Source organism: Pantherophis guttatus, chromosome 3, assembly GCF_059756535.1.
Source record: "Pantherophis guttatus breed Tessera chromosome 3, ASM5975653v1, whole genome shotgun sequence".
Taxonomy (NCBI): domain Eukaryota; kingdom Metazoa; phylum Chordata; class Lepidosauria; order Squamata; family Colubridae; genus Pantherophis; species Pantherophis guttatus.
Genome location: NC_142065.1, coordinates 92,878,782 through 92,900,714, shown reverse-complemented (window position 1 = coordinate 92,900,714; position 21,933 = coordinate 92,878,782). Strand labels below are relative to the sequence as shown.

The 21,933-nt window shown below is 35.7% G+C and overlaps 1 protein-coding gene across 5 annotated transcripts in view; it reads left to right on the top strand.

Annotated features, from left to right (window-relative positions):
• Window positions 1-21,933, top strand: part of LHX9 (LIM homeobox 9) — a 52,582-nt gene that overhangs the window by 27,031 nt on the left and 3,618 nt on the right. For 3 of the 5 annotated variants that reach the window (XM_034437453.3, XM_034437456.3, XM_087890049.1), the window contains 2 exons: window positions 7,532-7,734; window positions 9,065-14,512. In XM_034437453.3, the coding sequence (XP_034293344.1) occupies window positions 7,532-7,734; window positions 9,065-9,322 (461 nt within the window). In that variant the 3' untranslated portion in view covers window positions 9,323-14,512. Of the gene's footprint in view, window positions 1-7,531; window positions 7,735-9,064; window positions 14,513-15,334; window positions 16,780-21,933 lie in introns of those variants that run through there. The other 2 variants (XM_034437457.3, XM_034437459.3) reach the window with 2 other exon arrangements.

Here is a 21,933-nt window from a genome sequence, read left to right as displayed (position 1 = left end):
ATGACAGGCTGCTTTAGTGAATAGAGGAGAAGTGCTGTGCTCATGTGAGGGCCAAAGTGCTTCTTCTGAATCATTTTTGAAGCATATACAGTCCTACTGTGCACTATATGTAGTATTTACTTTCAAATTATAACTGACAAGTAATTGCCAAGGGCTGAGAAACATCACAAAGACAAATATATGTAAGGATTGCTCCTAAGTCCATGCCAGTTCTTTTCCTGTGAATTTGTTACATTAGAATTACTTTAGAAGTCTATTTTGAACTATACATAGAATAATTCAGTATCTTAAAACTGAGAAGAAAATGAAATTATTAAAAAAATACATAACACAGAAATGGTGTAAAATAATTTTGGGGAAGAGAATTCTAACCATCTGGGATAGTAGATATTAAAGATTGTGGGCACTTGGTCCCAAGCTATCTGAGATATTTTCAGGAGAAGTTGGAGGAAAAAAATCTTTTGCTAAGGATAGACATCATTTATTTATTTATCTATTTATTTATTGGTTCGACTTATATGTCGCCCTTCTCCGGAGACTCAGGGTGGCTGCGTTAAGCAATAGCCTTCATACTTTTGTATATACCTGCTTAGTAGGGCTTTCGCTCCCCCCCCAAAGCGGTGTTCTTTTTTATACAAAGTCAGCTTATTGCCCCCACAATCCGGATCCTCATTTTGCCTACCTCGAAAGGATGGAAGGCTGAGTCAACCTTGAGCCTGGTGAGATTTGAACTTGCAGTAATTGCAGGCAGCTGGTGTTACTTAACAGCACTTTAGTTTGCTGCACCATCAAGGAGGTCAATGGGTCAAGAGCCTGAACTCTGAGCTGTTAATAGGCAAATTTGTCAACATATTGTCAACATTTTGTTTTTAAAATTTGGTTAGTCACCATTTTTACCAGAAAAGGTGGTAAAAATCAAATCAATGATTAAATAAACAAGATGGCAAAATATGGCAATGTGTTGTGAAAAATACTTCCTTTAAAAGCTTATAGAAATTATCTTTCCTTTGGTTGCCTTCAGGGAGCACTGAGGTCATTTCCTATTCTGTAAGCCCTGACAAGTCTTGTGAAATTGTTGTCCGTGATCAATGGACTGTCAGCTGTTTGAGGATTTCAAATAAGCAAAGCACAGTCCTGGGTCATTGAACAGGAATTATATGAGTTAAGCTGTTATTGTTATGTTTTATAGATGGCCAAATCAATGGGGCTGAGAGTCTATTATTACTTGCTTACCTATTCTCTAGAGAAATGTGAGGTATTTTGCCCAGGCAGTTAGATGGTAGGGGGTTACTGGTGGGTTACCATATATAGACAGCATTCCTATTTGTGAGACATGACATTTGCACACCAGTACTGAACATTGTTGGACTGGATTCAGGCAAATCCAGAGAATATTTTGCTTTCTAATGTGGTAGAAGTTAAAATATCTGCAACTTCTTTTGTTTGTTCTGTACGTTAAGCTGATGTGAATGTTCAAGGCCCAAGGGCTCCCACAGAAAAAGAAGGGAGGTAACTCCAGGATTAAAGATGAAACGTGCAGTTGATTTCTCACCCATTTGGAAAACTTTCTTCCATTTTGAAATCCTAATTGTTATACCAAATAATTTTTTTCCATTGCGCTGAAACAATTACAATAGTGCATTGCTGGGGGATGTTGTTCAAGGCCAGTCTCATCATTTGGTAGATTGAGAGAATCAGCTCAGAAAACAGATGCCAGGATCCAAGGTTATGAGCTGTATCATCTGCCATAGGCCTTACTCTAGCCTGCCATCCTTAGATAGAGTGAAGACTGGTGTTCTGTTGCCACAGGTACAGTAGGGCAGAAGGTGCCATTTTGTTATTGTGCTCAGGCTGATATCTAATGTCTGTAATAATTATGGCAAATGACTGAAAATATCTAGTGTTCTTGTTCTGTTAGATTTTCTCTTAGTGGCTTTGGAAGCACAGGCAGCCCTTGTTTATTTACTGTCTCATAGAGCGACCTTTCACGGTTATGTGGTGACGAAAAGGTAATTTTGTGACCAGTCCTTGCATTTATAACCTTTGCAGATCTGTAAAGCAAAAGAAAGCTGAAGTAAGATCATAAGTACAGTCATGGTTTCACTTAGTAAAGTGACCATTTCACTTAAAGACCGAGTGGCTGGTTCCAATTGTGGTTGCTAAATGAGGATTATCTGTACAATGGAGGTGATTTAGAATAAGAGCAAAGGCTTCATTTTTTTCCTTGTTCATCTGCTGCTAATGGAAATATAACCAGCTATTTCTTAATCTCACCCTAACTAGCATTTTTGCAAGCCATTGCTGTTATAAAAATATGGCCTGTCCATTCCTTCCTCTTTGCAAACATCTATATCACTGATGTTCCTTCTCTGGAGAAATAAAATGATTTGTGTTGCCCTGACTGTATCTTAAAAGTGAAGCTGTAAGGTTTTCTTCCCTTAGCCTTTGCAGTGGATTGTGCTACCGTTTCAAAACAAAACAAGAGCACCATTGGCATCAATGTATTTGCCAGTAAACCTCCATCAAATTATTGTGGTATGAAATGCATCTGATCGGGGTACAAGTCAGCTAGACAGTTGAGCAGTCCCCTTTGATATACTATTCCATTTTCCCTTCCACCTAATTTTTCCCATTTTATTTTCCATATGTCAATATTCTTTGGACAATCAAGTTTCATTAGCCTGTTCTGAGACTTTTTGCTTTATATTTGCCCTTCTCGGAAGAGATGTTTTATTCTATAAACCAGCTTGCAAAAATACACCCCACCCCCCAAAAAATACAAGTTATTTTTTATGAGGAATATCAAAATTTAGAACTTTTCAACAGCAGCAGCAAAAGTGATGCACAAATTAATGATAGGGTCAATAGGATACTATATAGATGGTTGGTTTGGAATCACTAAATGAAGAGGTTGCTACAGGTCCTTGACTTACAACAGTTCATTTAGTGAGCATTCTAAGTTACAACGGTACTGAAAGTGACTTGACCATTTTTCACACTTGCGTCCTTTATAGAATCTCTATGACCATGTGATCAAAATTCAGATGCTTGGCAACTGATTCATACTTATGATGTTTGCTGTGTCCCAAGGTTATGTGATCATCTTTTGCGACCTTCTGACAAGCAAAGTCAGTGGGGATACCAGATTCACTTAACAACCATGTAACTAACTTATCAACTGCGGTGATTCATGTAACAACTGGGGCAAGAAAGGTCATAAAATGGGGCCAAACTCATTTAATGTCACAGAATAATAGAAATGTTGGTCTCAATTGTGGTCATAAGTTGAGGACTACCTGTATATATTTTTCTGATTGACCTTCATTGGTAATTCTTCCTCATGTAATTAGGAACATCACACCACAGCACAATACACATTATGTAAAAGAGAACTTGGGCAGTTTGGTCTAAGTTAAGGTACTGAACTGGGAGTTGGGAAATCTGGGTTCTGGTCCTGCCTTAACCACAGAAATGTCTTTAGGCTAGTAACCTCTTCCTAGCCTTGGGAAAAAGGCAATGGCAAGATTTCCAAGAATACTGCATGGATTTCTCCATATACTTGCCAGAAGTCAAGAATGATTTGAAGACCACAAATGCTACCTGAGAACAGATGTTCTGTACGGAGTATAGAAGAACCACATTTGATTCAGGTTCAGAATGAATTGATGCCTAAACCATGGGCATCTTCCAAAAATTAATGAACTAAAACAGTTTTTTTCATCTTGCAGCTTCTTAAATGTAATTGGTATTACAATGTCAATAATTCCCAGTAAGCATGAAATTAATGAGCTGTTGGATATTCTTTTACAAACTAGTTGAGAAAACATTATTTCAGTTCTGATTTTTCCTTTTAATAGAAGGCAAATGAAATCATAAAATGTGCTGTCTTCTCCCTCCCTCCCCCCTCTCTCTCACACACCGCAATCTATCTCCATGGACCGATGTAATGTGTATAATATAATCTATGTTTTCCATCAATGGGAATAGCTATACTTTGTGAAAGAATTCCAGCCACCTGTTGGGAAGTTTATTCTGTTCCTGCATGATGGTAGTTTTGTTAAATCATTCCTGAAAAGTGATATAATATTTCATGCTTAATAGTTAAAACAAATTCCCTTGTATTCTGGTATGGAATGTATTGATAGTTCTGAGTCCTATTGATCTCCACAGGGATTCTTTCCACATAATAGAATCAGGATTTTAGAAAGCTTCTTATTTTTTTAGGTAACTGGCTCATTTTAGTTGCGCAACTAGAGCTGCAATGTTAGTGACAGCTAAACAGCCAAGAGTCAGTGGTCTACAATTTACACTTTTCTCAATGATCTAATCCTGCTGAGGATTTGTGGCAATGGTACAGCTAACAGTAGAACATAAATCTATATGAAAGCGAGTTTACACAGAGCTATGTCATATAACGTCTATACTTACTGAAGCATGAAACAAAAAGAAACCACCACTTGCTGCTAAAGGTGGCTCCTAATATGTGATTATTGGATTCAAACATTGTTCTGTCCTTTTTTCCAGCAGGAACTGCATATATATATATATGTGTTTTCATCATATATTACCTCTTAATTTGCTTGTTAACAGTTAGAATTTATCACTTTAGCAACAAGGCCCAGGCTTGAGTCAGAAGGCAGAAAGTATACCTTCTACATGAGAAAACAAAATCCTAGTGCTCTATCCCACATGGAGCTGCTGTTCATTATAAACACCTGGGGATTGGTGATAATCCTGGATCAGATCATGCTTTTCCTGAAGGAGGTCTGTGATGCAAAGGTCTTCCTGGACTTGTGGCTATTGCTCAAGCAGCAAATAGAAGTCGTGACTAGGGGGATTTCATCCAGGTTCATCTGGTAGGCCAGTTATGGTCCATAACTGTTGGCTATGGTCCAGATAATTATGATTCAGGATGTTCTGGCAATGATAATTTATGTTTGCCTAGAGACTGGATTACAGGAATGTGGTATTTGTGGGTTGCTTTTGGAGATGACCCAGAAGCTGTAGCTAGAACAAAATACTGTAGTTAGACTACTGATGGGACAGCCAGTGTGAATTTACACCTAATTTGAAATCATTGCACTGGTTACTTGTAGTTTCCATACTCAATTTGAAGTGCTAGTCATAACCTCTAGAGTTCTGTTCAGAGAAGCTCTGACACATATCAGGCTCCTTGCCCAAATCAAATTTTCATGCCAAGTCTGATTATTGAAAAGAGCTCTGTTGAATACCCCACCTCCTTGTGTGGTAGATACAGCATGGAACAAAAGACATGCAATTCCCATTCGATAGAACTCTCTGAGGTGGATCTTCCTCCTTGCTTTATGGAAACAAATTAAGATGATACCATACCATTGTGCCTTTGGTCCAAACTGATTAAAGATGTAGTCTAAATATCTAATAAGAACACGTTTTATTGCTTTATTCAGGATGGCATGGGCAGCTCCAGATTTGTTTTTTCTTCATACATGTAGATGAAAAGAAAGTATTAGCACTATCCAGTAATGCACAATTGTGGGTCAAGTATCCTTTTTATGGAGAAATTAGATTGATGACAATTACAGAAGAAAAGTGATGATGAAGAAAAAAAATAGAAGTTGATTCCTTTTTTTGCAAGTTTTTCTTTGCTGCACAGTATCCACACCTATTAATTTGGGTAAAGGAAGCAGCTAATAGGCAGTAGCTTTAATAATCTTCTCAGAGTTGGCTGAGCAAAGTGTCAGAAGTACAATAAATAAAATTTGAAAGGCTTCCTTGTCGTCCTGGAGAAACGTGTCTTAAAAATAAAGTAAAAGGAGTAAAAGTTGGCAGGCACCCTTAGCAGATGGTGCATTAATATATGTTTTAAGGAAACAGCCATGTGGCTGCTTTTGCATTTTTACTGAATCATCACTCATCCCATTATTTGGTTTATCATTTAGAGCTAATGCTGAATGAAGCAGTAGATTTCCAGACCATACCATTTCCAATTCAGCATTGTGCTGGTGAAGAATATTTATCCATACCACCTTTAATGCTTTTGCATGTCAAAAAATATTCTATACTAAATAAATGCATCAGGGCAAAATTTATTATTATTATTATTATTATTATTATTATTATTATTATTATTATTATTATCATCATCATCATCATCATCATCATCATATCATCATCATCATTCTGATGGCCACCAGTAAGAGGTCAATGGAATTTTAGTCAAAAAGATCTGGAGGGTGCTAGGTGGCCTTCTCTTGTATTAATTCTATTCAGAATGAGATGCTGTGGATTGATGGCCATGTGTCTGGAATTGGGTAAGTATCATCTTTGGATGGACTTCTGTTCTTCCTGGAGGAGCAGAAGTGTAAATAGTTTTTATATTCTCCTAGATTTGTTTCCATTACTTAAAGAACCAAGTGGCCTTAATGGACCATAATATATTTGGCTGGTTGCAGCTGAACCATTAGCTGACACTTTTCTTTAGTAGGGATGGCCTTGTACCTCTATTGGTAATCTTTGCTTAAGGACTGTCATTGGGATTGGCAATTCTGTTGCTAAATGATGCAGTTGTAAAGTGCAGTGTCATGTGGCTGTGCCAACTTATGACAGTTCTGTTGTTAGGCAAATCCATGCGGCTGCAGTGTCTGTGGCCTTGTGATTGCTATTTGTGACCTCCTGCTGGTTTCCACATTGGCTTTGTTTGTTGGAAGCTGGTAGAGAGGGCTACAAATAGTGATCACATGACCACAGGATGCTGTGACCATTGTCATTACAAGCTAGTTGTCAAGCATCCAAATCATGACCATGTGACTGTGGGGACACTGAAACGACGACAAGGAATAGTCATAAATCCCAAACTCTGCTGTCTACCACTAAATCTCATTCCAGATACACTGATCAGAACCTGCCTAGTTTCCCCAAACTGGCCAGTAAATCAGATCCTTAGGATTTTCCACCTTGAAACTCTCAATTTCTATAAAATATTTGCTTTCTCATGTTTGGGGTCTCTCATTCTGGTAAAGCCTGCACCAAAATAAAGCGTGGTTCTTCTTCTTCATGTTGTGCCCCTCCTTCAAACTGTTTCTATGACACATGTAAAGGTTTGCTTTTTATTCTTGCATTTGGGTCACAACAAGTGACTCAGGGTTACTATTATTTTAAAAATCCTATACTTTTCTCTTACTGTGTTATGTTCATTTTTGTTTTTTCATTATACTTTATTATTTTATACTAGGATATCTTATAGATTATATTCTATTTTCACATTTTTAGAAATAAATAGGTAGTAGGGATCAACTTAAAAATGGAAGGTCATGAAAACATTCAGTCCTTCCACTTGTCTAGAATATGTCCAGGACTGTACTGCCTCATTTTCTTCATATTATGCATATAGTACATTACATGATATTAATGTTGTAATCTTGCAATGGAAGGAAATATGTTAATATTATATTTTGGGAGGTTTTTTTGTCCATGTACATAGAGGTAGAACACATTACTTATTTTCAGCTTTCCAATTTTGTTGTTGTTTGTTTGTTGTTTTCCCAAACAGGTTGTAATGAAAATGAGGCAGACCATCTGGACAGAGACCAGCAGCCTTATCCCCCATCTCAGAAGACTAAGCGCATGCGCACTTCTTTTAAACATCACCAGCTCCGTACCATGAAGTCCTACTTTGCCATTAATCACAATCCAGATGCTAAGGACCTCAAGCAGTTAGCCCAGAAGACTGGGCTAACTAAGAGAGTTCTGCAGGTAAGAAGCCTCTGCTATAAATGTCTTCCTTCCATTCCTTTCTCTCTATTTAAAAATTGCTTTTCCCTTACATTTCCCTTCTGCTATCTTAAATTATCTGACTCCTCCAATAGATAAATAGGTATTCATTTCCATATTCAGATCTTATTCTCCAAGGGTACTGAAGGTATATTTAAGTGGGCAATTATGCTTCCCTCCAGAGCTACTGCTCTCAGGACTGAAGGAGAATCAATTTTGTTTGCTCTGATTGGGATGCGAAATATGTAAAATATACTGGTATCCTTTGTAATTAAAACAGTAATTAGATATTGAATTTAAGGCAAATAATCTATTTTACTGCATTTCTCCATTTTTATAAGCCAGAAGTAACCTCAAGAGTCCTCTGTGTCAACCTGAACTGAGTTTTATTATATACAGTCAACAATCCTATGGGAGTATTTGTTGCTATACTGCATTATATTAGAATACTAAGATGATATGAAGGAAAACATTTTGGCCTAATAGTGTCACTAGCAAGCTGATTTAACATTTATACATTGAAGATTTTCTGGAGGACTGCATAGAGAACATTCATAGATTTAATTCTCACTACTGAATTCTGAAGCAGTGCAGTGCAGCAATTAATACATCACATGGGATTTGTGTTGTATGTAAAAGTGCTTTAATCTGTTATCTTTGATTGCTCTGTAAGATGTGATGCTCTCAAATCTGACTTTTTCATAACATAGTTGAAAAAAAACCCCAATAATTTTGGAAGAAGTTATACTATTTTTAACAGATACAGGGTTCTGGCCATAATATATCACACCTATAAATGATTTAGATCATTACTTATGGGCCAATTCCATAGAAGCCAACAAAAATGAGTGGAAGGAATTTAAGTGCAACTCTGTATATGAGACCAGTGATCTCAAAATAACTAGTTCAGCTTTGAAATAGGACACACAGAAACCACATAAGAAAAGTGGTGCATGAATTCTTTCATCCTGCACTTAATACTCTCCATGTTTTTAAATGATTGTAAGAGTTTTTAGTGGAATATTTATTTTACTAAGATATTATGGCACAAGTGAAAAACAAAAACAACCATAAGTTGTTAAAAGGATTATTTGATAGTCTTGGTGAATTATCATCGACAAGGTCCCCAGATAATATAGTAGCCAGTGTGATCAGTGCATGTGGGGCAAGGAGGAGAAAGGTAAAACAAGAAGCCCACCATCCTTAAAAATGAAAACAGAAATAGGAAGAAGGAAAAAAGACAGGAAAAAAAAAAGATAGTCAAAAACAAAAGATAACGTTGGTAAAGAAATCAATTGGGATTGGTTTGCAGGTTTGGTTCCAAAACGCAAGAGCCAAATTCAGAAGGAATCTTTTGCGACAGGAGAATGGGGGTGTTGATAAAGCTGATGGCACGTCACTTCCGGCACCGCCCTCAGCAGACAGCGGCGCTCTCACTCCACCCGGCACTGCGACCACTTTAACAGACCTGACCAATCCCACTATCACTGTAGTATCATCAGTGACCTCTAACATGGACAGCCACGATTCCGCGAGCCCCTCACAAACTACCTTAACAAACATTTTCTAACATTTGATTTCAAAATTCTTCTTATTCGTTACTTCTGCTTCCTCCTCTTCTTTCTCCATTATATGATTATAATTACTATTAACATTATTTGCAACATTTTTTAAAAAAATAAAACAACACCACAATATATTTGGGAAAAACAACTTGGTGTGTAGCACCCACAACCACTTGGCAAATGAGTTTGCAGTAATAGAATTCTATTATAATGCAACATGAACTTGTCTATAAATTGTTGTTGGATTTTCTTTTAATCATTGCCTAATTAAAGGGAAGGTTTAAGTGCCTCTTAAAATTGTATGTTCCTTATTTCCAGAATTTACTGGGGGCAAAATGGTTGATATATTAATCAGAAAACTGTATTTCCAAATAAATAGATCAGTGTTTGTTTTCTTCAAATGATTGGCATCTGAATCATAAAAAAACATATAGTTGTAAGGAAATCCCGCTGAGCAAGGCTGATCAAGCTCTTTTGGTATCTGATGCGGAAAATCTAAAAATATTTAACATCATAAAATCTGCCACCTGAGGTAACCGAGTTCCTTTTCCATATCACATTACTCTACCCTTGAGTTCAGTGGACTATATTTCTAAATCAAGCTAGACTTATAACTTTAAAAGAAGGTTTTGGCCAATTGCCAAATTTGGAACAGTAAGGATGTTTGTTCTAAGTCAGGTGATCTCTGTGACTTGCTTTCTTTATTCTATGGTGGTTCCCTGCAATTTGGAAGCTATCGTTATGATATGTTTGCTATGTACAAAACCTACTCAATTTGCATTCTACCGTGTCATGATGTGACTTAGGTTGGCATGCCAAGCTAGTGGTAGTTGCTTTTGGCATTAAATTATATGACTGACCTGCCACTTACAAGGAACCAGCATAGCCTGAAGAAAAAAGTTGTAAAGAACACAAAATTCGAATAATATACACATTGGGATATATAGAAGTAACCACTGAGCAGGAAGAGCCTAAAGAATCAAACTATCATGCTCTGAGGTCAGTTCTTATAATGTTATTTCACATCAGTTATAGATGTGTGCTAAGACAGATGTTTGCATTCATCCTGAGACATGGCATACTACATGTCCTGTAGAGGAGTCTCGCTCATATACAGGTCACCTAATTAAATCACATGTGGGTTGAGTATTAACATAATTATGTCAGAGATATTTGTGGTCTGCCTAGCCCAGCTGTCTGTGACTGTTTCCTCAGTTAATTTTTAGATACCAACATGCTCTGACCATATTTAATCAATGTCAGTATTTCATACTGAAAGGCTGCCCAGGAATGATTTGCATTTCAGATTTTTAATCCTCAGTTTGCATTCAGATACTTACATTTTGTACTTTCTTTCATTGTCTCCAGAAACATGTGAATTCTTCATTTATCAATTGGCTTCTGTATGATGCTTTATGCTATAATGTTTAGAAGCCTCTTCAGATATATAAAAACTGATAGCCTAAATGTGAAATTATATTTTCTTTCAGGGCCATCAACATCCTCTAAAACAAAAGGCAATTTATTTCTGAAAATGTATTATATACAGGTAGTCCTCAACTTATGACCACAATTGAGCCCCACATTTCTGTTAAGTAAGACATTTATTAAGTGAGTTTTGACCCACTTTATGACTTTTCATGCCACAGTTGTTATGTGAATCACTGCAGTTGATAAGTTAGTAACCTGGTGGTTAAGTGAATCTGGCTTCCTCATTGACTACTTGTCAGAGGTCGCAAAATATGATCACATGACCCTGGAACACTGCAAAAGTCATAAATATGAACCTGCTGCCAAACATCTGAATTTTGATCACATGATCATGGAGATGCTATAAAGGTTGTAACTTTGAAAAATGGTCATAAGTCATTTTTTTCAGTGCCATTGTAACTTTGAACAATCACTAAATGAACTGTTGTAAGTCAAGGACTACCTGTATAAGAGCTTGCATGAGCCAGGAATTAACAGGTTTCATGTATCATGCTAAACATTGTTTAGTGCAGGGCTGTCAAACTCAAGGCCTGCAGGCCAAATCTGGCCTGCAGGGCCACCCTGGAAACAGTGAAGGACCGGCTCACGGTGCCTCTGCCAGCAAAAACAGGCTCCTGAGCTCTGTTTTCGGCTGTGACGGCCTCCTGCCAGTGAAAATGGAGCTCAGGAGAGTGGTCCTCCTAAGTTCCATTTTCACTGGCAGAGGTTGCAGGAAGCTGTTGTAGCTGAAAATGGAGCTCAGAGCTTTTTTTCGCTGGCAGAGTGCTCGGGCCACCACAGGCGCTGACACAAGTGATGTTGAGATGGCCACGCCCACCACAGCCCCCCCGCCCCGATGTCAAACACAGCCCTGATGCGGCCCTCAATGAAGTTGAGTTTGACACCCTTGGTTTAGTGAATAAATCGTAATTTATTGGGTTTAAGTTAGTTAAGTGACAACGTCTTCATTTACAAACTATCGCAGCAAACCTCACATATCACATTAAGTCCAAATTAAACAGTATGGCTTAATGTGGTATAGGAACCCTATCACTTATTCCATGTTTCAGCTATATTATTTTTCACGATTTGTAATATCTATGTATACATACATATGACGAATAACATTTAGACTACATTAACTTTTCAGCTAATTTAGGCCATTTATGAATGTCAATCGTTAACTTTCTGTCCTACAGGCTAGTAAATTGTGCTGGAAAATAGAACAGCCTCAGACAGTATGAATGTTGGTTATTTGTATCTAACACAAACTTTTTTATAAAACACATTGATGCTAGAAACATTTGCTTGGGGCTAATCCCTATTCAACTGAACAAACAAATATAGTTTCCAGCGTCATCTGGTTTGCAGTGGGACTGACAGAAAAACACTAACATACCCAAGATTAAATTAGATAGCAATCCTGTTGATTTAAAGGGAATAATTAAATGTCTACTCAATGTTGTCCCATGGAAATAAAAAGAATTTCAAAGTACATAATTTTTGCTAGATATTATCAGTAGTTCGAGGCTAAAATTTTTGTCCTATTAAAATGGTAATGCTTTCTGCTCTATATTAATTATATCTAAACAAGAGGGTTTACTCTGAGCCGAGTGGCTTGGGGATTGCAGCCGTTACAGTATCTGTCTTGGATATTGTTTTTTCCCTTAATAAGTGTAAAATCCAGCATGTGAATATTAAACACTTTTACATTTCAATAGGACAAGGTGGAGTACTATAAGTCTAGAAAAATAAACATAATCTTTACAAAATTACTAACCTTTGTCTTTAAAACATGAATTTCTATTATTAAAGTAAACGTTCAGATTTTCAATCATTTTCAGAAGAAGATGGAAATAGGCAAAATATAATTTCTTAAAATGTTTGAACAATTACTTAAATATATTTATTCTTGGATGTTTTGAACATACTTGCATTTTTTCTAACATGGGTAAATGCTGGCCATTTTAATGTATTAACTTCAAAAGACAAGTTCAGCAAATATGTGAATAATACTGTGCTTCTGTCATATTGTAAGTCTGCCTGTTTTAACTCACTGGGAGCTTATTTCCAAGTAAATATATATATTGTACTTCGCTAGCTACATGGAACTTCACCTAGAGTTAATTTGTGTGTATGAATTTATAATTAATACACAAAATAACACATACCGAGGTAGACATACTGCCCTAGCAGACTCACAGCCACATTTGGTCATTCTAGCATAATTCAGTGGGGTTTAAAAATGTAGTCTTAATGTGATTGAAAATCAGCCCCATTAAATTAATTTTTGATTAGACATTATTTGAATTGCCCTGTATACAAGTTTAATTCCGTGTTGGATGGTGACCACTCCCCCTGCCCCCATTTTTTTCATTAAAAAAGGCAAGCAAAAGCTCTCTTCTCTTCCAATATGAGAAAACACTTTACATTAAAAACAAAATCCTTTTGAAAAATGAAATTCTCGGAAGCTGCCAAACTCAGAAGCCTTGTGGATGTATTGCTGATTGGAAACACCTTTCCTAGTTTACATTTGCAAGTGGTTCATTTTTTTTTTAATTTAAGCTAAAGTCTGAATGGTCTGGGCAGTGGTGAATGTTCATTTGTATCCTTTCTTATGATAAAACACTAATTAAACAGGGGAGACTTTCCAAAAACTGTCAAAATCATGTTTTGGACAGATTGTTAAGAATAACTTTTGCACAATGTTTTATATTTTATCCATCTTCTCTTTGTTCTCTTCCCTTTTCTTTCAATCATAACCTCTCATTTTATTTAAAATCTTTTTTTAATTGATTATTTGAAAGTGGGGGAGCTTGATCTCCAATAATGAGTGGATACATACTGACAGTTCACTGCCCATATTAAAGTGCATTATTCTAACTTTTGCTCAGGGTTTTTAGAAAATTAGCACAGAAAAGTAGCTTATTTTTTAAAGAAAAACAATGGAAGAGATGTTAACACTGTAATGGAGAAAATGTGTCTTTGTTGTTATATATTTAGCCAGTGTGGTCATGATCTTCTAGAAGGCTTAAGGCTGCTGACCTAAAGCACATTTAGAAGGAAGGAAGTTCAATTGACATGAGTGGAATTTACTTCCAAGTTGATATAGTTAGGATTGAGGTGCCAATCTTGGACTTTTCCTGTTAATATTACCTTATGGGCATTTACCACTAACCAGACCAAACAACCTTGGAAAGGCTGAGATCTTTATTAATACACTTTTACAGGTACAAAAATTGATACATATAAATTTTGTTCTTTGACAGAACAACTATATGGTACTATAGATCTACTTTATTAAGTAGACTTCTTATAACTCAGTTCTACAATGTGCCTTATGCTATAACTTGGGAGTAAGCTTGTGGAAAAAAAATCAGGATATATATGTGTTGTTTGTTAAATTAACTGTTTTAAACCCTTTTGACACCTCACTAGTTTTGTACTGTTTTACCTCTTATTTCTGAAACTCTTTTTATGGTGTAACCTGGTAGAGGGGACAAACATGTCATAGAAAGCAGTTGTGCACTCTTTCGGATATAGTTGATAAATTCAATAATCTTATATATTGAGCTTCGTGTTTATAGTACAGTTAAGTGGTCTAGCAAAGTTGTCCATGTTTTCTTTGTTTTATTGAAAAATGCATTGTATAGAAACTATTTCCCCTAAATATTTATGGACCAAACAATTGTGATATATCCTATTAAATTTGTGTGAATAAACCATTTTGAATCAAAGGAGTTTTATTTACCATCAGTTTTCTTTTTAAAAAATTGGAGTCTTTCCTGACTGTGGCAGTGTGTTGTGTTGCTTTACAGTATGTGTGAATTTGTGTGAAGTACTTAACACATTAATGGGAATCTTACAGCAATTACAAAATAAGATTACTTCTAGTTTTTGTTTAATAACAATATACCTGATGTAATTTAAGCTTTCTATTTTTTAAAATTGAAAATAATGCTCCACTGATTGATATTACAACCCAATCTTAGGTTGCAGCGTTTAACAATATAGCTCTGATCCAATGAGCTCTAGTTGCACTTAAGGCCAATGAAAAGTTGGACAAGTTAATTGTAATTAATTTGAGTCCTATTGAACGCAAATTCAACTAGCTTGAGATGGCTTAGAATGGGAATTCCTCTCAAGTCATAGAGAGCACAATTTAAAAATTTAAACCAAATTAAGTCTCATTAAACGGAATGGGACTTAAATTAATATTGATTCAGTGCATTTCATTGCATTTAATGAGACTTAATCACAAAAACAAACTGGGTTGCACCTGTTTGTGTTTTAAGAACAGGTTGGCATATTTCTTTTAAAATCATTAAAAAATAAAACCAATTCCAACCCCAATCAAATAAATCTAAAACCCAAAGCCCAGAGAATATAGGAATGGAAGTAGTAATTGCATGAAAAAATAATAAATAAGTATGGTGAAATGCATCACAATTTAGTTGTTAGGTTTATTGAACACAATCTAAAAGTACAGACCCCTAAAAGCCAGGTTGCTCTGTAGTTTAATAAATTGTCACTATGATTTCTTTCAGGGAGAACAAATCTTGGGGCATTACAGCCAAACATCCCGACGTTTGAAAATTCCCTAAAGTATTAAAAGAAGGGGAAAGTTTGATCGGAAATCCACTGCAGTGAAGACAAAGACAATATTAGGTTATGATAAACCATACATTTAAAATTTATTGAGCCAAAAATAATTCTTTAAAGACAGACTCAATGTCATTTCCTGAATGTTAACACGACATATGTGATTTGATGGTGTCTAATTAAACACTTGGAGGCTGTGTGTGACATCAGAGCAACCTGGCAGAACTACCCAGTCCAATTTGAGAAGATTTTTCCTTTTTTATGAATCTATTTAAACTCACATTTGTCAAGCAAAAATACCTGTAAAATAAGATCTAAAACCTGAATTCATTCATACTGCTTGCCAATGTGTATTAGTCATATATGTTCGATGGCATTTTTGGTAAATTTAGAGAAGTTTCTCATTTAAGATATTAGGGATCAACATTAGTATTATTTGTTTCTGACTTAAAATTTAAAGCAACCTGCATGCACTTTTCCATCTGTCACCTAGAGTGTACTTTTTCTGTATGATGCATTTCGCTTTGATGTTTCCTGTACAGTAGTTTCATTAATAAATATTTTACTCGACGCAAACTTAGTAAACCCAGACATAACTGCTGAAATTATTATTATTTTTACAAAATCTTTTTTTTACAAAATCCATGCAGTAGATACATTCTGCACTTTCACAAAAGTTTTTGGAGCATATGAAACAAAAGAGGCTGTTCAGCAACATAAAATTACTTCCTTGCTATCCTTCTGATTTCCTTTTCCTTCTCCCCCCACACAATTAATATAATTCATCTCAGTCACAAGAGCACGATCCAGCAAATTTTCAATTGGCATTTCTTTTCCTGACATTAAGTAAACTTTAGAATGTTTAAATTCGATTAAAATGTATTTTGATTGCTTAAATATTGAAAAAAGGCATTCCTGATCAACGGCTACTAGCTACCTGCACTCCTGTTAAAATATTTGATCCATTATTTGAATAAAACTTAAGCAAATCAATATGTAATACTATGAATCATGTTAATTCTTAATAAATTTACATATTCACTATGCAATGAAGAAAATAACTTAAGACTTTTTTTTAAAATAGTCTCAGCAACATTAACCTGTGCACCATTTAAATCATTGGTGAATTTCAGCTATCACAGTTATTTCTTTATGAATAAAAGCCTTGTAATCATTAAAAGGCATAATTTCCTGTGAAATATTAAAAGAACTCTTTCCTGTCAAGCTGTACATTCAAAGCACATGTTAATTTGTTTAATAGGATTGCCAGCATAAGAAAAATATTTCTTTTCATTTAAAGCATTTTTTCGTAAGTACAAATGAACCCTATGTAAACAATGTAACTTTTATGAATATGATCTGACATTAAAATATTTCATTTATGTGTGCATGCTGAGCATTTTGAATGTTTTCTTAAACTCCTTCATTTTTATAAATAATGGGAAACAAAACAACACATTACTAAACAAGCCAGAACATAAATTGCATCCATAACACAATGTTATATTTCTGATGGTCATAACATGCAAATTGTTTGCAAACATGTTGTCTATAAAAAACCTCTGGGAATTTAAAACAGACTTCGAAAACAATTGTATGAATATATATATACACATTATACTATTTATATTTTTTCTTCTTACCATCATTAAAAACTTCTGTTGCATAGAATTTTTGTAAACTGTTAGGGTAGGGGCTTCATACTGTTTATAATATTTTCTAAAATCCTAAGTGTTGCTTTTACGATACTAATTAATTTATTCCTGTTGTCATATAACAGAGAAAAGGGCTGGTTTTGCTTTCTACTTGATGGGCGCTTCAGATGCATATTGCTATAAAGGAAACAGAAATCTTGCATTTTCTGTTTTTTAAAAAAACCAATGATATCATGGTGCCACTGTTTCCTCTAAATCTATTATTTGTAATCCCTTTATTTTAACATGCAGGAGTTTTTTGTTAAGAATATAAATAAGGCTCTCTGGATTTTTAAAAAAATCTAGTATTGGCTATTATATTACTAAAGTTGAACCTTTTGCTGACTTAAAGGGTGAACTCTTAAGTTATTTTGTGCAATGGTGAGGTGGTAATGTATTCCAGTAATGAACTCCAAAGTAAAATGGGTCTGGTAGCTACAGCTTTGAAGAGATGCCAATAAAGTGAATTCAGGTGCTTGCTTTTTTCTGCTTCAGGTTTGTCAAATAACAGCAATAGAACTTTGGATAGCAGTGTGAAAAATTGCAGCAATTATGAATAGCCACCACTGACAATACAGTGCTATGTCAATGACATTGTGAAAAGTTAATGTGTTAGCTACACTCAACCATCCAATAGTCTTCGGGTCTGGAGTTTTTTTAAAGAGAGGCAGGGCAGATGAGATACTAAGTGCGCCTTCTTAAGATTGAAGTGTCCTCGTTTTGGTAATCCAAGGACTCTAGACAGTGATGAAATCCAATTTTTTTTACTACTGGTTCTGTGGGCGTGGCTTGGTGGGTGTGGTGTGGCTTGGTGGGCTTGGCTTGGTGGGCATGGCAGGGGAAGGATATTGCAAAATCTTCATTCCCACCCATTCCAGGGGAAGGATATTGCAAAACCCCCATTCTCTCCCCACTCCTGGGGGAAGGATATTGCAAATTTTCCATTCCCACCCCATTCTGGGGCCAGCCAGAGGTGGTATTTGCCGGTTCTCCAAACTACTCAAAATTTCAACTACCGGTTCTCCAGAACCTGCTGGATTTCACCCCTGATCCTAGATGTGGATAGCTTTTCTAGACTGACCAATTACCCCTGGGAGATTGAGCAGAAATTTTAGGCTGTGCTCTAACATATTACACAAAGTGATTCTCAATGAAATTTTGCCAGAAGATCTGAGGTAAGTGTTCCTTTGATATGGAGACATGCAAAGCATCACTCTGAAGAACTGAAGTAAGGTCACAATATAGTTTTATATTTGACACAACAGACTTTCCTATTACCTTAACTGTATCCTTGACTTACTCATGTTACATAACGCTCCCCGAGTTGATAGTAGATGGCAAAATACTAATTTTTCTAAAACATATAACACTGCCCATTGAGGTCTGAGAAAATATGGTATCTCTGCAACATACAATCTAGTTTAGATAAAACTGCCCCAGATCATCTAAATGTCAATTATGCACAATTTTTTTAATATGGAATAACAAGAATGTATGAGAAATGGAGGTGATATCAATATGTTTATCATACATTACACAAAAGTTATAATTTATCCCTCAATAGTACCCTGAATAGTACCCAAGAAGGGCAGATCCTCCTACATCAGGGCTGTCAAACTGGTGGCCCACGGGCCAGATATATCACACGCAGGCCACGCCCACGCCATCTCCGTGAATGGGAAAAACATCGTGAAATGTCACATGATGGTAACATAATGCAGCGAGTTTGACACCTGTGTCCTAGATGGTATCATTATTTAGTGTTGCGTGGTGCAGACACCATAGGCCTTGATTTTATTAGCTTGCACACCCCAAGGACTACTGATCATTGTTCAGACACTACTTTGGAAACTACCATACATATTTACCATATTACAGTCACATAGTGACTTCTTTTAATTAGAAACTGCCCCTTAAGTGTTTTCTTTGTTTTAAAGCAACAAGAAAGAGAAAAGGTAAACTAAAAATGACATTGAGTCAAGCACTACTAGATAAATTAGTAGTAGCATTTGGGATTAAATATTTTAAACAATTAATTAATTTATTTATAGATGTTTTATTATATTTACTTTAAATATATCAGTCTTCCTTAACCAGACACTTTATTTATTAATGTCTTACTCCGTGTACACATTGAAAAGAAGGAACTTTAGAGCCTTGGTAGCGTAGCAGACTAAAGCACTGTTAAGTAACACCAGCTGCCTGCAATTACTGCAAGTTCAAATTTCACCAGGCTCAAGGTTGACTCAGCCTTCCATCCTTTCTAGGTAGGTAAAATGAGGACCCGGTTTGTGGGGGCAATAAGCTGACTTCGTATAAAAAAGAACACCGCTTGGGGGGTGGGGAAGCCCTACTAAGCAGGTATATACAAAAGTATGAAGGCACTGTAAGCCGCCCTGAGTCTCCGGAAAAGGGCAGCATATAAATCGAACCAATAAATAAATAAATTTATTTAAATTGGTAAGAATTTAGGTTTGTGTTAGACTGAACAGTAGCCTAAGGATTTCTTTTGTTCTAAACCTTATGACATGGAAACTAGGTACTTTTGTAGCATTCTCAGAAATTGGGATGATCTAGGAACATAGTGCCTTTGTACAACAGCATCACTCATCCCAAAATCTGAAGAGTGTTAACTTAGAGCCATAAGAATATATAGAAGAATATTAAAAAGATCCTATTGGATAAAACAAATACTAGTTAGCCAGATTTGTTTTCTATAGTAGTTGAGGGGATACTTCTAGGAATATTATCAAAGAGTGGGAGCAATTATTCTTTCAGATTCTTTGTTTCCATGCAAATACGTTCAATGGAAAGTCAATTTGTTTGTTTTATGTTTTATTAAATTTATATACCGCCCTATTCCCAAAGGACTCAGGGCGGTGAACAGGCACAAAATAAAATACATAAATACAAAAGTTAGAAACATAATTAAAACCAAATTAAATAATTTAGCCCAAGACAATTAAAAATCCCAATAATTTAAAACAAATTAAAATTTCAATTTAAAAATTTAAAAGAAAGGGGAGAAAATTAGGCAGGCTGGCTTGCTGGAATAGGAGGGTCTTAAGAGCACGGCGGAAAGTGCACAGATCCGGGATCCTCCGTATCTCCGGGGGGAGCTCGTTCCAGATAGTGGGTGCTCCCACAGAGAAGGCCCTCCCCCTGGGGGCCGCCAGTCGACACTGCTTGGCTGACGGCACCCGGAGGAGCCCCTCTCTATGAGAGCGTAATTTATCAACCACAATAAAAAAACAACAAGGAGTACCCTGTTTGCCGTAAAATAAGACATCCCCTGATAATAAGCCCAATCGGGCTTTTGAGTGCATGCACTAAAATAAGCCCCCTGAAAATAAGCCCTCTCCAAAAACATTTAAACGCATGTGCAGCTGGTCCCCGTCATTTCCTGTGGTTTCCTCCATGTGCCCCAAAATAATAAGAACTCCCTGAAAATAAGCACTTATTTCAGGGTTCAAAAAAATATAAGACCGGGTCCTATTTTTGGAGAAACATGGTATATACTGCAATATTTTTTCTGTTATAATTTATTCATTTATGTTGCTTAATGTTAGTGTTCACTGACATTATAAGACCATAAAAGATAGTGGACATGAAAGACAGCACTATTACAAATCTTTCTTTTAATTGGTAGATTAAATAAATAAGGTGCCAACTATTTTCTGGAGACCTAATTTTGATAAGTGATACTCATCGCTTATTGCATTCACATATTTTGCTGATCCACAATATATTCTACAGGTATATTTATGAATGTAGCCATTTGATTCAGGAACAGTTTATGACTTAGAGTAGTGCCTTGCCAGCCAATTCTTTACCTTGCAATCCTAAATGTATTCATCTGAGAGAAAGTTCTATGAATTCTCCAGGACTTATATTTAAATATCATAAAATCATAATGTTAACTTCTTATTTAAATACTCAAAAGTTACAATATATTAAAAAATGGAAATCTCAGTTTTAATTTTAAAGTAAAATTATAAGTCAGAAAATCTTGCCAAGTGTCCTGAAGGTATATTTCTATCTTTTCTCTGGGAGCTCAATAGAGTATACAAAGGTGTCTTATTAATTTTTTACCTACAACAGTCCACTTAAGGAAGTTGGCTAAAAGATAATGAGCAGTCTAAACATATCTGGTGGGCTTTGTGTTAACAAATTATTTGTGGGTTTCTTCAATTCTAGTCCAACACTTTCAGCACTACAATATACTCACTTTCAGGTCAAGGCAAGTTTTAAAAATCTGTTCTAAAAAAAAAAGACAAAATAATATTTTTAACAAAACATATTACATGAAAATTATTTTGTCAACTTCAAGTGGGAAACTGGGTGAAAGAACAAGTTGAAGATATCATAAGAATGTTGTCTTTTATTGTTATATTCTATTCTATCTAAATTTAAATTTACTTGGGTACAGGGAAATAATTGATTCAGAAGCAAACAAGGATAAAATATATGATACAGTAGCTAGAAGCATATTCAAATTTCAGCTCATAGTGGTATCATGAGAAAACATCCTCATGTTTTAAGGAGTTTTACTCCTTGAAATGAAATTGTTACTGTGTGTTGCCTTAAACCAGTATTCTTAACACTGAATCCAGAATTTCAAGCAAGGGCTTTTTCAGCCTAATTGTAAATGACAAGAATTGAATTTGAAGCTTTTGGTATGCAAAGCACATGTTGTATAATGGAAGCATAGCTTTCTATTTTGGACTGGAACTTCTGGTAATTATGAGATGATTTATGAGAGCCAGCCTGGTGTAATGATTGAGCTGATTTGGAAACTAGGAGACTGCAAGTTCTCCACTTTAGAAATGAATGTCAGTTGGTTTGGGCCA